Below are 16,621 nucleotides of genomic sequence, written 5' to 3'. Positions count from 1 at the left end.
GAGCACTAACATTGAAGACAAGAGGAAGAAAGTGCTCAGCTCTGTCCCTCTGGCGCAACGCGGCATTGCATCGCAAACCGTGAACTACATCTCCCAAGAACGTTTGCAGCCGGCCCGCCTCTCATTGGCCGGCACATCCGTGACATCATGTGTTTTGGCTCTGGGAGGTCACATGTTTCGGGGTCTCCTTTGTTTTGAGTTGAGCTCGAACTTGAAGCAGACAAAAAGAGAGAGCGCGAGAGCGGAGGAGACGCGGAGCTGTTGTGCGGCTCCTTCTGATCGGCAGAAAACTGATTGACAGGTAAATAGCTTGGCTAAATTCAGCGGCTAAGTTGCAGGAGGCCAAAAGTATAATTGAGGTCAGGTGGCCGGCGCAAGAGTTATTTCCATTCGAAAAGCAGCATCAAGAGGTGCACAACCATAATAATACCTACAATCGTAATGGGTTCGAATGCAGGGCTCGTGGTAACTTCCCGTACAGTAATAATTACAAACAGAAAATATGTCCTCCCTTAACCCCACCCCAGTCCGGCTTTTCTAGGAAACTTTGCATGAAATGAATTTCAGCAAAGATTAAATTGCGTCTAGATTCTGCTATGTGTTCTGTTGTTGGGTCAGTTGTGTCCGACATTTGCAAGGGAGAGAAAATCCCGTTGATATTGCAATGTCTAGCCGTTGTTATGTAGGCAGGGCAGAGATAATTTGCCCTGGCGCAATTTCATTCTTTATCCTCCTGGCTAGTATTAAACACGCAGCGAAGCAAAACGCCGCTAATACTGTCGAGCGCCTTGTTCGTGCGTAGAGAAAGGATGTAGAGTTCAGCTGGCGGTGGAAAACAATGTGCGTGGCGACTGGCGGGGTGGGGGGAGAGAGAGCTCGCCTCTTTCCTAGGTCGGTACTTTAAGGACACGTAAATTCCGGATTTGCACTGCCACTGGGTGAGGGAATGCGATACTGCAAGTTCTTGATTTCGAATTGTAAAGTTGCCAAGCCTCTTGTTATATTAAGGAAGGTTTTCGTGCTTCGGCAACCAAGGATTTCGAGTGGAATTCGATAAAAGAATTTTTCCTCTCCTTCCTACTTTTTCCTCTCTCCTCTAAACTGTCCACCCAGTTGGACATCTACTCCGTAGATTGGCCAGGCACTTGTGTTTCAGGCCGCGGACAAGAAAGCTGGATTGGTCAGAGATTGTTGACAGATCTGGATCAATCTCGCGAGCATCTGGAAAGTATTCCATTCCTGCCCCCCCCCCATCTTTACAATGTTCCTGCGTTTTGATATGGACGGTCACCCTGGTCTAAATTTGGTGGCTGTTTTATGCTTATGGGAATAGGCTGGTTCGTGCACTCCGTCTTCGCTGGCGCATCATATTCCCATTGGGGTGAATCCTAGTAGCTGGATCTCTCTCTCTTCCCCCCCCCCCGAGGTACTTGGCGAAGAGGCTGCGTTGGTTGCCAGTTCCTCTGGACCAGACCACTTTTTCAGGAGGGGGGGAGGGAGGCCTCGCAAGGAGCCGTTGGAAACACGCAGGCCTTTGTGAGGAAGTGGAAATGCTGCTCCGACGCTTTGGCTTTAGACCCGAACCGCGAAGAAGCGTCGGGAGGCGGAGTTGCCTGAGGCCCAAAATATAATAGGGACCGGGTGACCATCCCTTAGCGCGTTATGGTTGGTTCTCCGCTCCCTTCTTCGGGACAGCTGGAGGAGAGATTGGATCACCCGCACCAGCCGGAGAGAAAGGGGGGGGCAGCGCTGGGTGAGTCGCGCTCTCTAATTGGACATAAAATGCGGGGGGCGGGGCTTGCTTTCCAGGGCTGTTCAGGGTGAAGGTGAACTGGAGGATGTGCTCGTGCGCGCGCGGGGCCGAGGCGTTGCTCGGGTTCGAGCCGAGGCCGCTTGTATAACGGCTCGAACGGACGCTCACTTCAGGTTGACGCGAGAAGTGCTTTGAAGTGACGCCTGCCTTTCAGTCACGCGCCCGCTTTTACCCGAAGAGTTTTATTTCTCACATAACACACTTAGAATGTGACTTAAGTCAAATGAACACCTTTCCTCTTGCTCAGTTAGTGCTGGGCTGTTTACATGTTCTTCATAGGGCCCGTTGATGCAGTAATCTCAAAGCGGGTCTCGCAGCAAAGCATACCTCTCCTCAGTAGAATGGGAAATGATGAAATCCCAGAAGAATGACGAGTGTTAGCCATAGTGACATTTCTTTTTACAGAAGAAACAAAACACAGCCCCCCCCCCTTGTGAAGAGTGGAAGGAGACTTGTGTAATTTCGAGATGATCTGGAAAGGAAAAAGGGAAATGTCAGGCACTATTTGTCAGGTACTTTGGCTCTGCTGTCTTTTTTTTAATGTTAGAAGTAAGGGAATTATCTGAAATGGAAACGAGGTAAACATTTGCAACTGTCTAATAAGTAGCATCATAATGTTGACTGACTTGCATTTCACTGGCGAGTTAAGCAGAATTATTAGTTGATTGTATCTGTCCAAAGAGAACATTTTATGGAACGTTAAGATTTCCTGGTAGTATTTACATTCTCATATTTCAGCCCTGGGGTGTTGGGGCACACAGGGAGTAGAATAAGGTGAAGTGAGGGAGATACATAGGTAACATTAAGTGAACACAAGGAAATACAGTTAAGCATATTCGGTCTTAAGGAAGTCAATGTCAGTGCCCTGTTTCTGCTATTTTACCTGATCTCAGTTTAATTATAAGAAAAAATTTATAACTGCATAAGTTACAATGCAGTCTCACCTACTCAGAACTGTTGTCAGGAAAGGTCAAGCTGCCTTATACACTGTATTTACAAAGAGCTAAGGAGATAGTAAAAAGACTGAACTGCGAACCATGACCTAAAACCTTACTTTAGCAAGTACTTACTTTTGGAATCACTTTGATGGCCTTAGGTGAACCATTCTTTTCTCATAAAGGTATAAGAACAGCTCTGCTAGGTCAGGCCAAAGTCCCATCTAGTTCACTTTTCTGCTCTCACAGTGGTCTGCCAAATGCTTATGGGAAACCTGCAAGCAAGACCTGAATGCTCTCTCCAGAGCCCTCCATCTGTAATATGAGAATAATCATACTTACTGATCTATTTTATTATTTACTCTCTATTTCACCCTTTCTCCAGGGCAGCAAATACATCACAACAAAACAACTTTTTTAAAAAATACCTTAAAAACACGTCAGATCAATCAACAGTCATCTCAGGGTTGTCGGGAACAGTGCTTTCAGCCATCAAATGACTGGGTAAACAAATACTTCTAACTTCCTCCTAAAAGTCAGCAATGAAGGAGGGAGACACTCCTCCCCAGAGGGGGCATTCCACAAACAAGGAACCACTTCTGAATTGACCCCATCATGAGTCAATGCCAACCAGACAGCCTCCGGTGTTGGCACCTATATGCAAAGTGGTCCCCAGCAGCAACACCAACATCAAAGTGCAGTATACAAAAGGCAGATACACTCACAGTAAAACAAAAAAGTTAGTAATAACCTAAAATACTGTAAAACAGCCAGGAATATTTAAAAGCAGGAGTAGAATAAAAGTACATTTAAAGGTGGCCCTATACTAAGAAGGTCTGGAACTAGATGGTTTTCAAAGTCTGCCAAAATATAGGAGATGAAGAGGACAGTTGTACATGTGCCTCTCTTGGGAGGTCATCCTAAATTAGGGTGCCATAGCAAAAAAGGCAATATTTCTCATCGCCACCTGCTGCACGTCTGTTGATGGGAGGACAGAAGGAACAATCACAGAGATAGAATAAAGTTCTTGGAGAGGTTCACATGGGAGGAGATGATTCACAAAAATACCCTCGGCCCCAGACACTTTGGGGATTTAATGAGAAAAACAAGTACCTTAAATTGAGGTTGGAGGCAAACTGGCAACCAGTAAAACTGGTAGGTGAACTGTATACGATCCAGTCTACTGACCCCAAGGGAAACTGGCAACCATATTTTGCACCAATTGGAGTTTCCAAACTGTCTTCAAGGGTATCCCCAATGAAAATGCATTACAGAAATCCAACTTGGAACTGCCGGTAACTAGCTCAGAAACAAACTTAACTAGGGCCAGACTCTGCTTCTCCAGAAGAAAGTACGACTGAAGAACTAAATAAAAATACACTCTTAGACACTACAGCTACCTGTATATCTAAGAATACTCTAAACTGTGAACCTACTGCTTCAGGGGGAGTATGACCCCACCCAAAACCATCTATACACTTCCTCCAGGTTGTTGTAAAGATTATTGATATAGTAGATGTGAGGCACTTTGTTCTAAAATGCTGTGCAAATATATTTATTGCTATAATGGCTTAACTATTGAGTCTCTGAATCACATATTAAACATTTAATGTCTAGAATAACAATCAAATGGTTTTAAGATGACTTTTTATGTCTAGTATTAAATATGGGTGTAACTGGGCAAAAGCAGTGAAATTGTAAGTGCTATTTAAATCAATGAGACAGTTTAAATGCTAGAAACTTAGTATATTTATCTAAGGTAGACAAGACTAAAGTGAGATAATAGCAATTGGTTCTCTCTGCAAGAGTCGTATGCCTCTAGAAATTGGAAACACACCTGGTAAATTCAGTCCGTTGATTTGTGTGAGATAATGCATGCATGCATAACTAATATATTCATATTTCCAGTTACAGGTGGGTAGCCGTGTTGGTCTGCCATAGTCGAAACAAAATAGGAAATTCTTTCCAGTAGCACCTTAGAGACCAACTGAGTTTGTTCTGGGTATGAGCTTTCGTGTGCATGCACACTTCTTCAGATAATATATTCATATTGTTTCCATTTCACATGGCCTGGTCACATTGAAATTATACTTTAGGAGTTTTGAGCTGAGAAAAAACTTTTATTTTAGATACATTCAGAAAGTGCAGGAATGAATGTGAAATAAGGCAGAACAGAGGGAAACTTTCTATCTTTTCTCTTGTTCTTCTCCATTTCGTAATCTTCCAGTAATGACGGACCTCTAGTCATTGATGCAGTAATAATCTCACTTAACCTGGGAAATTTAAATTGCCTGATTTGTTGATTGCTGTTGTATTTCACCTTTATGTTCCCTTAAGTCATGGCGTTTTAAATGAAAGATTCATTTGCACAGTTGATCTCATGACAAATGCTTTTGCCCAGTTTCAGTTGGTGCACCAGTTGCGCTCATTCTTGGCACAGTCAGACCTGGCCTTGGTCCCATGTGCACTAGTTACATCTCGACTGAAGTACTATAACATGCTCTGTGTAGAGCTGCCCTTGAAAACCACTCAGAAACTTAAATTGGTGCAGAATGCTGCTACTTAAAATCTTGACTGGGGCAAGGTGAGCAGAATCATGTGAACCTTTCATTACATCAGGTGCACTAGCTTCCACCTCAGTTCCAAATGCAACTCAAGGTGTTGCTTGAAACCTATAAGGCCCTAAATAGCTTAAGACCAAGCTACTTGAAGGACTTTCTCCTCTTGCGTGAATTTGCCCATTAGGTATGTTTGGCTGTTGTGTTCCACTTGCACATGCTATTGCCTATTTCTGTGGTGGCATCTTGTATGTGGAACTCCATGCCCCATGACTTAGGTTATTACTTTATTTGTGTTCCACAAGCAACTGAAAAATAAGGGTGGTATCCAGCTAACTTATGCTTGTGCAACAGAACTCCTGATGTGTGCTCCACACTCTTCCCAAATTTGCTCCAAGGGTAGAAGAAAACCCAGAACAGATATTTGGGGGTGGGAATTGTTGTTACAAGTGTAAATTGTTGCACTGATAGAACCAGTTAGTTGGATACAATCCTTTATTTTTTAAGCAAAGTTTTGATTGTAGACAAATAAAAGCTAAGACAAGGAAGGTAGGAGCTAAAAATAAGGCTGCCCAAGAGAGATGCAGGTATTTTCAGGGACCAAAAGGGTTTATACAAATACAGCCAGATCCTCCCTTTGTTGTATACACCTGTTGCCTCATCCTCCCAAATAGATCCATGTTCCCAACTAGAGTTGTGGTTAAGTCTACTTGCAGCTAAGCAAGCACTCCTCCACTGATTCTGTATCTTACACTGGATCTGTGTTCATCTTAGTTCCTGGTGGGTGAAGGGGAAGAGACTGGATCCATGGTATGATGTAGGAGGTTATCCAAAGCCCCAGATGAGGTATTTAAGTAACTTGGCCATTCAAGCTGCTTAACGGGTTTTTCAGGTGTGCTGGGGTTTTCTCTGGGGCCCCAAGCATCTTTATTGCATTATGTTCTCCCAGGATATTGATTATTCAGCCAATAGGGGCCCCAGATTCTAAGCTTACATTTTAAAATGTAAAAGCTTACAGTCTCTGGCCCTCCTAGAAAGAGAGCTCTGAAACAAAATGTGCAGATGCTCTTCAAAGTGATTCCTAACCTCCCTTGGTGGGTTATGAGTGCTCTTTTCCTTGACTTTATGTTTTGATGGTTTGTGGGAATGAGATTGCAGTCAGCAAGCGTAGTGGTTGGTGAAGCTTTAGCCTCTTTCTCCATCAAGGTCCTTCATGGTATAGGACTGAAAAGTTCAGTATGAAACATGAGCATAGCTGGTATCTGGGTGGCACTTCACTCATAAGGGCATTCAAATGTCCATGCAGTGTGTGTGATTCAGTGATGTTATATGCATGACATCTTGGAGCCGGATGTTTAGAGAACCAAACCTAGTTACTATCATAATGTAATTGATGTCATTTGCAATTTGAACTAATACTTTGAAATTATTTTTTATCTTTAGCACCCAAAAGACGACACTCATCAGTATTTTCTCCATGATATTATAAAGAGTTGATATAACAATGGTACTAATAATGTTGGGACGCAGGTTGAACAGAGGGGAGAGCCGAGCTCAGGAATCCCCGGTCACAAAGCGTAAAGTTTTTGAAATGGACCCAAAGTCTTTATCGGGCCACGAGTTCTTTGATTTCTCTTCTGGCTCATCCCATGCTGAAAGCATACTGCAAATCTTCAATGAATTTCGCGACAGCCGCTTGTTCACAGATGTAATAATCTGTGTTGAAGGCAGGGAATTTCCTTGTCATCGAGCTGTTCTTTCAGCATGCAGCAGCTACTTCCGAGCTATGTTTTGCAACGATCACCGAGAAAGCAGGGAGATGTTGGTAGAAATCAATGGAATTTTTGCAGAAGCTATGGATTGTTTTTTACAATATGTGTATACAGGCAAGGTTAAAATCACAACAGATAATGTGCAATACCTCTTTGAAACATCAAGTCTCTTCCAGATAAGTGTTCTGCGTGACGCTTGCGCTAAGTTCCTGGAAGAGCAACTGGATCCTTGCAACTGCCTAGGAATCCAGCGTTTTGCCGATACACATTCACTGAAAACACTCTTTACCAAATGCAGAAATTTTGCACTGCAGAATTTTGAGGATGTGGCCCAGCATGAAGAATTTCTTGAACTTGGAAAAGATGAACTCATTGATTATATTTGCAGCGATGAACTGGTAATTGGTAAAGAAGAAATGGTTTTTGAAGCCGTTATGCGCTGGGTTTATCGGGCTGTTGAACTCAGACGCTCAGTGCTACAGGAAATTCTCACACATGTGAGATTGCCCTTGTTACACCCCAACTACTTTGTTCAGACAGTGGAAGTTGACCAGTTGATCCAAAACTCCCCTGAGTGCTATCAGCTGCTGCATGAAGCAAGACGGTACCATGTACTTGGAAACGAAATGATGTCCCCAAGAACTAGGCCACGGAGGTGAGAGGGCTAGGTTGATTTTTGTTGTTACATTCCTGAATAAATTCTTCATTATAGTGATAGCCTTTGTTTGAAACATTCAGTCTATTAAAAAACATTTAACCAATTGACCAGTTAACACTGTATTTTGTATCACCTCAGTAAAGATGTCATTTGCTTTTTATATTTATGCTTCTTTGTGTTGGAAAATTAAGGAACAATATGGGACAGAAAGTGCGGGAGGGAGTACATCACTACCATGCAAGAAATGTTATACACATTTGAGTCCTTTATATTTCAGTTACTTCAGTTGTTATGTCTTGAAAGTTCCTTAAGTCTAGTTGTTGTTGTTTTAACTGAAACAGAGAAACATGACACCCTCCTGCAAATGTGACTTACAGTGCAATCCTAACCATGTTGAGATTTTGGGGAGGGCTCAATGGTAGAACATTTGCTTTGTATTTAGAAGTTCCTGGGTCCAATCTCCAGATAGGGCTGGAAGAGACCCCTGCCTGAAACCCTGGAGTGCTGCTGCCATTCAGTGCAGATAGTACAGTGGAACCTTAGTTCTCAAACTTAATGAGTTCTGGAAGTCCGTTCAACTCCTGAAAACCAAGGTGCGGTTTCCGATTGGATGCAGGAGCTTCCTGCACTCAAGCGGAAGCCACGTCAGACGTTCGGCTTCTGAAAAATGTTCGAACACCGGAACACTTACTTCCGGATTTTGACATTCGGGAGCCGATCTGTTCGTCAACTAAGCCATTTGAGAACCAAGGTTCCACTGTACTAAATTAGATAGACTAGTCTGAGTCAGTGCAAGGCAGCTTCCTATGCCTACTCAGAATTAAGTCCAGTGGGGCTTCTCTCCAAGTAATTGGCCTTGAATTGCAGCTTTTTAAGCATGTCTGAATTTCTATAGTACATGCCTATAGACTAGGGATAACTTTTCCTGCTTCATGTGAACTCTGGTCCATTAAAGCTAGTACCTAGTGGACTTGTTAGTCTTTAAGGTGCCACAAGACTTTATTTTAGTAAACTTGTGGATTTATTTATTTATTTTGGAAATTAAAAATAAATGTTCTAAGAATAAGAACTTTCAATTAAGGACAGATAAATTGACTTTTGTTTTTCATGTTTTCTTCAAACCGCCCTGCCCCCCGCCCCGGTTAATTTCCAGATATTGTAACTTTCAGATTCTGGTTTATTTCTTAGGTTTTTCAATAAACTACTTTGGTTTTTCTGTTTCTAGGTCAACTGGCTATTCTGAAGTGATAGTTGTTGTTGGAGGCTGCGAAAGAGTTGGGGGATTTAATTTGCCCTATACAGAATGTTACGACCCCATGACAGGAGTGTGGAAATCACTGGCTAAATTACCAGAATTTACCAAGTCTGAGTATGCAGTTTGTGCTTTGAGGAATGATATCCTCGTTTCAGGTAAACAATTTATATTACACACAAAAGCACTGTGGCGAGAATACTATTATCGTCAGTTTATGGAAGTCTATGTGGTCTTAGAGAGGTGGTCTTAGTGCTACTTTTGCACATTTTCAGAAGCACTGAAAAGTAAATGAACAAATTACTTAGGCACCCACTTTTGGATAGCATTCAAAGAGGTGACTTACATCACCACAGCTACCGTATATACTTGAGTATAAGCCTAGTTTTTCAGCACACTTTTTGTGCTTTAAAAGCTGCCCTCGGCTTATACTCAAGTCAACCATTCCTTAAGAAGTGTACAAGAACGGCGGTTCTTTACTCTCCCCAGGCAGCTTGTTCCATTCCTGAACTGCTCACATAAATGCAAACTTTAGACCCCAGAAGGCAGAAAGCCTATCAGTTAAGGAAGTATTAAAACCCCACAGGTGCTCACTTTCCCTGGCTCCTGCTTAAACAGGACAGGATCCCAGCCTTCTCTGTATAACACAAGGGAACATTGTGCTGTGGGTTAAACCACAGAGCCCTAGGGCTTGCTGATCAGAAGAATGGCGGTTCGAAACCCTGCGACGGGGTGAGCTCCACAGCAGCAAAGGAGGAAGAGGAAGGAGCAGCCCAAAGGGCTGCTTTGGGCTGCTCGTTCCTCCTCTACCACAGTGGCAAAGGTGAACCGGCTTATACTTGAGTCAATAAGCTTTCCCACATTTTTGTAGGGAAATTAGGTGCCTCGGCTTATATTTGGGTCGACTTATACTCGAGTATATACGGTAAGTTATATGTGAAATGCACTTTACCACTGAGCACTAGTTTCCCCCAGCTAGGTAAACAGACACAGCATCCAGAGTGTAAACTGCTCCAGGAAAAAAGTACATTGGTGAAAAGAGGTATTGCTTTAATTGCTCGGTGGAAAAGAATTCTAGGAATTTGTCATATATTGGATTGTTGTGAATTTTATTTTCAGAAATATACTTTTATCATGATATGGCATTGTCCACAACCTGGCACAATGGAGCAAACCCTTTGTTTAATAACAACCAAATTCCTGTCTTTTCCTTTCTTTCAAATGAGGTGGAAGAATCAACAGCCGTGATGTGTGGATTTATAATTCTCAGCTTAACATTTGGATCAGAGTTGCCTCTCTAAATAAAGGGAGATGGCGTCATAAGATGGCTGTTCTTCTTGGTAAAGTAAGAGATATTTGTTATTATCTAATAACATGGTTGAAATGCACAACAAATATCTAGAAATCAGACTGCATTCCCTCAATTAATTGCACCACTTTTAAATTGAATTGGATGTCACCTCAGTTCTGATTTTTAGTCTATACTATATAGAACTACACATTTTGTCAGTAAAAAACATAATTAAAGAAAATGGCCAAAGAAGATAGTTTATTTAGGAAGCCTCAGTTGTAAGCATACACAATATGCAAGACTGTATATTATCTTTACAGTGCACACAGTGTGGAAATTATGGAAGGTATATCCATGCCTTTTGGTGTGTGTGAATTTGTAACTGTGTTAACTCCCTTTTCTTGAAACTGCAGGGGGGGAGGGGTTGGTCCTAAAATACATAAATACATTTTCACAACTCAACGGGTCACAAATGAAAACATTGAGGCTTTGTGTAATGCCACACTTAGGTTTGCTAAAGTAGCCAGGCAATAAGCATATTCTGGCAACATTCTCTCTTTACTTTTAAAGGTATATGTGGTTGGAGGATACGACGGACAAAGCCGACTGAGCAGTGTAGAATGTTATGACTCATTTTCCAATCGATGGACAGAGGTAGCATCTCTTAAAGAAGCAGTGAGTTCTCCAGCAGTTACCAGCTGCGTGGGCAAACTGTTTGTGATAGGCGGAGGTCCTGATGACAACACATGCTCTGATAAGGTTGGGTAATTGTATTCACTTTCTTTTCTCTATTTTAGTAACATTCAAAATAATATATAAAAATTACTAGTGCTATAGCTGTGCTATATAGAGCTAAGGTATTCAGTTTGCAGGTGGGGCTTCCCTTTCCTGAGCATTTTATTGCTTTGTAGCGGGGAGGGAAGGATGTGGTTTTTCATTCCCCATCTCCTAAAACCTTGCTTTATAACATGTATTCCAGCAACCCTAATCCCTACGTCCAAGCTTGTGTAAGCTAGGGGTTTGAACCACCACCCACTGTCAGTATTTCCATTGTTCCTGGAGACAAGGCTGCTCTTACTATGCAGTCCTTATCAGGCTGTTTGGCATGGAGGCTATCTTCTCTTTTTTGTAATGTGTTAAATAATAATACCTAACAAGTCCCTAGGTACGCAGAAATTGCTACATTGTTTGTGGGTGGTCCGATTTTACTGCCAAACTGATAGGCACAGGACCACCAAAGTTATTTTAGAGCCCTGCCTTTCTTGGCATCTCTGGAGGGGGTTTCATTGCCTTTCATCCAAGCTTAGAGGAGAGTATCTGCACTGGCACAGTTACCTTCAGGATAGGCTGACAAAACACAAATGGTCAATAAGTGGCATGAGGTGTGCATGCGTGCTGAGTCCTCTGCCTTTCTTATTGTGTTGGGAAAATTTTTGACGCTTTGCAATGGGGTGGGATGGGGTAATTTTAATATTTCATATTCCCCCAGGAATGGTGAAACCTCACTTTTGTTTGTGGGTTGCTTGTCTTCAATGTGATTGGCATGGAGCAACAGAATTTTACTATTGGAAGGAATTACTATATAAAATGGTTGCATTACTAATGTTTTGTCCCATGACATTAAGTCCTTATAGAGTCTCACTTGCTAATTGGTTTGGCATGAAAAGTTCTTTGCTAATTTGCAATTACACAGTTGACTTGCTCAGCCATTTAAAGATATCATTCAATCAGTATTAACAATTCAGGGAAGCTGAAACCATGATATCAAGTTAGACTAGAAGAGCTTTGAAAGTAAAATGTGTTTGTTACTTTTCAGGTTCAGTCTTACGATCCTGATACTAATTCTTGGCTACTCCGTGCAACAATCCCCATTGCAAAGAGATGTATAACAGCTGTATCGCTAAACAATCTCATCTATGTTGCGGGAGGGCTCACAAAGGCAATTTATTGTTATGATCCAGTTGAAGATTATTGGATGCATGTGCAGAATACATTCAGTCGACAGGTAACAACAAAGTACTAGCAAAATTGCTCCTTTGTACATTGTATTTATCAAAATTCTAAGCACATTGTATTAGATCCAGATAAAAGCACATCTAATGAGGCTAACAAAAGCTAACTTTCTTCCCCGGTCCACAGCCTCGTGAAAAGGCTTCTTCAGAGCATCTGACAATACAATACTGTATTTGAAAACGGTTCAAGCAATCCCCAAATGAAATTAAACTGGGGACGCTTTCATACTGCTTATCGGATATTTTTACTCCTGATTTTCCTCTCATCTGTTTTGTGTAATATCTAATATCATTTTTGTCTGTTGTTTTGTAGTTTTCCATTCTTTCCAAAGTGTTCTACCTAGTATTTAAGACAACTCACAGCTTTTCTGCTTGTACTCCTTTTCAAGCATATTTCCTCATTTGCTGCCAGTTGTCTATCTTAATTTTGTTTTCCTCATTCCATCATTCCTCTTTTCTTACATAGTACTGAGGATCCATTTTCTTAAACATATCACTTACTTGATACTGATCTAGCCTTTTCCCAGCACAGTTGGCCAAGGATAGAATCCACCACAGATGTTCAACTATTGGGCCAAGATTAACAAAACGCTGCAAAATTATTATGCTACCCAAATCCAAGCTCAAACTGAGGAAATAGTTTATTGTAGCCTAGCACATCTATTCTAGGGTGCATCAGGATGAGCATAACATACTAATAATCACAGCTATAAATGTTTTAATTAATTTTTTTCATGTATTTGATGAACAGGAAAACTGTGGCATGTCTGTGTGTAATGGCAAAATCTACATCCTTGGTGGGAGGCGAGAAAATGGAGAAGCTACAGATACCATTCTTTGTTATGATCCTGCCACCAGCATCATCACAGGAGTAGCAGCAATGCCCAGGCCCGTCTCATACCATGGCTGTGTGACTATTCACAGATACAATGAAAAGCACTTTAAACTCTAAAAAAAGAGGAGAGTCTGTAAATACAAATAATTGGCATATTACAATCAGGATTTGAAAGCTGCCTTTTTCCAAAGTATCATCTGGAAAGATACAAGATTGTACATTATGCTTTTTAAATTTTGAAAGTGATTCCTAATGCAATTGTTAAATGTTTTCAGTAACCACAATTCAGTAATTTTTCCCAGAGCAATCCTAACCCTTTATCTGTACTGCTGGTGGGGTAAAAGATGGGCTCCCTCTATTGGGATCAGCTGGCACCGGGCTCTGCTGCCACTATGTCCCCCATTGTGCCCACTGAAAGTGCAACAGAGCAACACTAACACAGGCAGTGACTGCCATAAGAACTCAAAATGGACAGGGCGGAACAGGGCCAGCAATGGATCTGCTAAATCCAAAGCAGATCCATTTCATTGCAAGGAACCTGATTTGGGCTTCTCAGCTACATAAGCATGGAGCTAGTGGAGCAAGAGTGTTGGAAACTACTATCGCTGCTTCCCCCCCACCCCTTGTCAGCCCAAGCGCAGATGTCGCTGTGACTCTTCTGCTCAGTTCCACAGTTGTACCCTGGCCACAGTTAGGATTTCTCTGTCCTAACATGTTCTGGTTTGAAAACTGAATCAATTTATATTAGTAATTAGATCGTGTTCACTTCTATGTTATCTGTAAAACAAAACACCTTGGATTTTGGGTGTATAGCAGTGCCTTTGGAAGTATTCATCCCTATTTTATATGAAGCATTATCTGCATATTTTCATACCTTATTTGTGGTAAGCACTGTTAACAACTTTACTGCTGCAAGTATGTGGGCATTAGAATTGGAATTCTGTCTGAAGATCTAAATAACTTCAAAATATTGCATTGGGCTTTGGTAACAGGATAGACCCCTCATCAGTAAGCACTATATGTACAGGGACATTCAGTGAGGAAAGCACACACAAATCACACATGGTTATTTGAATATAATCATGGGATTGCTTTAAATCTTGCTTCTACACAAAGTCTGAGAAGCTATTGATTCTGCCTTGAATGTTCAGAATTCCCACTTGAAGGCTATCTGAGCTCACATCACAAGTACTCACTAGAAATGTTCTGTAGAACCTATGAAGATTTTCTCTAAGATTAAATTTGTGCTCAGGTTCAGTATTGTTTACTGTTCTCAGATAGCAAGTCAATAGATCTTAGGGGTAGGGAGTTCTTGATTGATTATGATAATACCTTTAGAACTAATAAGTAAAAAAAACCTGTTGATTAATACCAGTTTGTCTTAGTTTTATTTTTTTAATGGAATAGGGCAGGCAATGCAGCTATTCTTGAAAATTTGGCAGAGATCCACACCTTGTGGTATGAATCATCATCTGAGTTACTATATTTAACTGTAGCACTTCTTAAACAGCATAAGTAAACTTGTTATACTTATTCATGTCTCCATGGAAGAACTCTGTTATACCTGATCACTGAATTAGTAAGTGAACATGTAATTGTCACTGCAGTTAATTTATGCTGTATTTCATTAATGATCAGTGGCCTATGATAAGACACAGCACAATAATAATTTGCTGCAAATGATAAATAACTGACGCAGCTACACAGAGCTGACAAAATTAATTATGCAAACATGTCTAATACAAGAAAAGTCCATTATATCATATTAAACTGTAATTTTAATTTGTACTTTTATGTCAGTTTCCTGAGCCTTACTTTGACAAGTTTCCTAACTCTAATATATGACAAAGTTTGTACTTACAGTGTTTACGTTGCTCTGAATACTATTCTTTTTAGGACACTGCATATGATGCTATGTAAGCCAATCCATACCCTCTCATTTTTATGCATTTCCATTTTACATTGTCCATCCAACGTATACTAGCTTTATGGGACTGCAGGGTTTTATTCTTTCTTAAATTGACATTTTAGTTTTATATAAAAATAGATTGTGAAGCAGTGAATGAAACAGTGGTCCTTACAACTACTTAATCTGGCACATTCCAATGAATGCAATTATTAAGCAGTAAGTCTGAGTTTTGTGGCCTTAGGATCTCTTATTTAACAAATCTGTTTTGTTAGGTGGTGGTTGAACCAATTTTTGTTTTCAAAAAAAGATATGGCTCAAATGATCCACTGAGTGCTTTCTCATATGTTATATGACTGTGTTGTCTTTCATGTTCTGACTATGGAAGCAACTACATACAGTAGTAGTATCATTGCCTGTGCTTCTGTCATTGAGTAAATTGTGCTACTACTATTTTCTAGATTAAGCATCTTATATAGTGAGTATTCAAGATTAGCTTTATGAATGAGCAATACTGTATCTTAACCAAAGATTGCATTTTTCTGATCACTATTTTTTCTTCAAAAAATGACATAAAAATTAATGCATAAAGTGTATATCACTTTGTATGTTTCTATAAAGAAAAAAAGGATGAAGTGGATCCTCATGCCATTATTCTTTTGAATGGGTATACATTTTAAAGAAGTAGTTCACAAGTGGTAGATATTAGACAATTTACTGGATGATACCCAATACCAATATTTTCATGGCTACTCTTTTGGAGCCAACATTAAACTTGGCTCCCATTGATATTGGGCCATGCACAGACTATGATGTCTGCATTTTTCCTTTGCTGATTTCTTTTGACTTCGGGTAATAATACCACAATAACTGCAACCTTAGAATTAAACACACTTATCTGGGGAAATGCCCCATTTCTTTTGAATATACAAGTATAGGATTGCACTGCAAATCATATGTGTAGCATCATTTATTTGAGACACTAATGATGCTGGTTTAAAAAATCTATTTGTAGTTGCAAATAAACTGCTTTTAGCTATTTGAAAATGGTACTTAATGCATCTGCTTGTAGTTTGGCATGTCAGAATAAACTTTGCTTTATGAAGGAAATTAACCTTCTTTATGAAGTTTATATATAGTTTATCCTATGCTAATTTACTTGCATGCTCACTCTCCCTCCTTAGAGTCTACTTAAGTGGAATTCACATGGAAAAATTGATTAAGGGGGAAACAGCTGCATGTTTTACAGTGATTTGCATCCTTCAGCATGAATCTTTATGGAATATATTATTTTACTTTAACTCACCTAAGTTCACCTTTGCTGTACTGTGCTGGGTCCCTCTTTTTTGACTAGCCTCTGGTCTGTGCTTTGATGCTGCCACATCGCTTAGCCTCCAGACAACCTGATACTCTGCATCAGTGCCTTTTTCTGGGGATACACAAGGGTACACAGTACTGGCACCATTTTTTTCTAGAAGAAAAGCACTATTTAACATTGTGGCACTTACAACAACTTAGTGGTGAGTACTGGCACCTTTTTTCCAGAAGAAAAGCACTTCTCTGCATGTTTGTTCAGTCCCAAGAAGCAA

General features: G+C 40.7%; 1 protein-coding gene across 1 annotated transcript; it reads left to right on the top strand.

Moving 5' to 3' along the window:
• Window positions 1–152: 152 nt before the first annotated feature.
• Window positions 153–15,601, top strand: KLHL24 (kelch like family member 24). The gene is made up of 7 exons (XM_033149954.1): window positions 153–301; window positions 6,750–7,733; window positions 8,962–9,146; window positions 10,215–10,333; window positions 10,850–11,038; window positions 12,096–12,284; window positions 13,043–15,601. Exons 2-7 carry the CDS (start codon window positions 6,811–6,813, stop codon window positions 13,241–13,243), a joined length of 1,806 nt encoding a protein of 601 aa, XP_033005845.1. The 5' UTR covers window positions 153–301; window positions 6,750–6,810; the 3' UTR covers window positions 13,244–15,601.
• Window positions 15,602–16,621: the final 1,020 nt, after the last annotated feature.

The sequence above is a fragment of the Lacerta agilis genome, chromosome 5, assembly GCF_009819535.1.
Source record: "Lacerta agilis isolate rLacAgi1 chromosome 5, rLacAgi1.pri, whole genome shotgun sequence".
NCBI lineage: Eukaryota > Metazoa > Chordata > Lepidosauria > Squamata > Lacertidae > Lacerta > Lacerta agilis.
This window is presented reverse-complemented; position numbering and strand designations above follow the sequence as displayed.

Bases quoted from the DNA above. Each gene is read 5' to 3' on its own strand.
- KLHL24 (XM_033149954.1), top strand. From the start codon at position 6,811: ATGGTACTAATAATGTTGGGACGCAGGTTGAACAGAGGGGAGAGCCGA. The intron at 7,734-8,961 runs GTGAGAGGGCTA...TTCTGTTTCTAG, and splicing joins CCAAGAACTAGGCCACGGAG to GTCAACTGGCTATTCTGAAG. The intron at 9,147-10,214 runs GTAAACAATTTA...CTTTCAAATGAG, and splicing joins GAATGATATCCTCGTTTCAG to GTGGAAGAATCAACAGCCGT.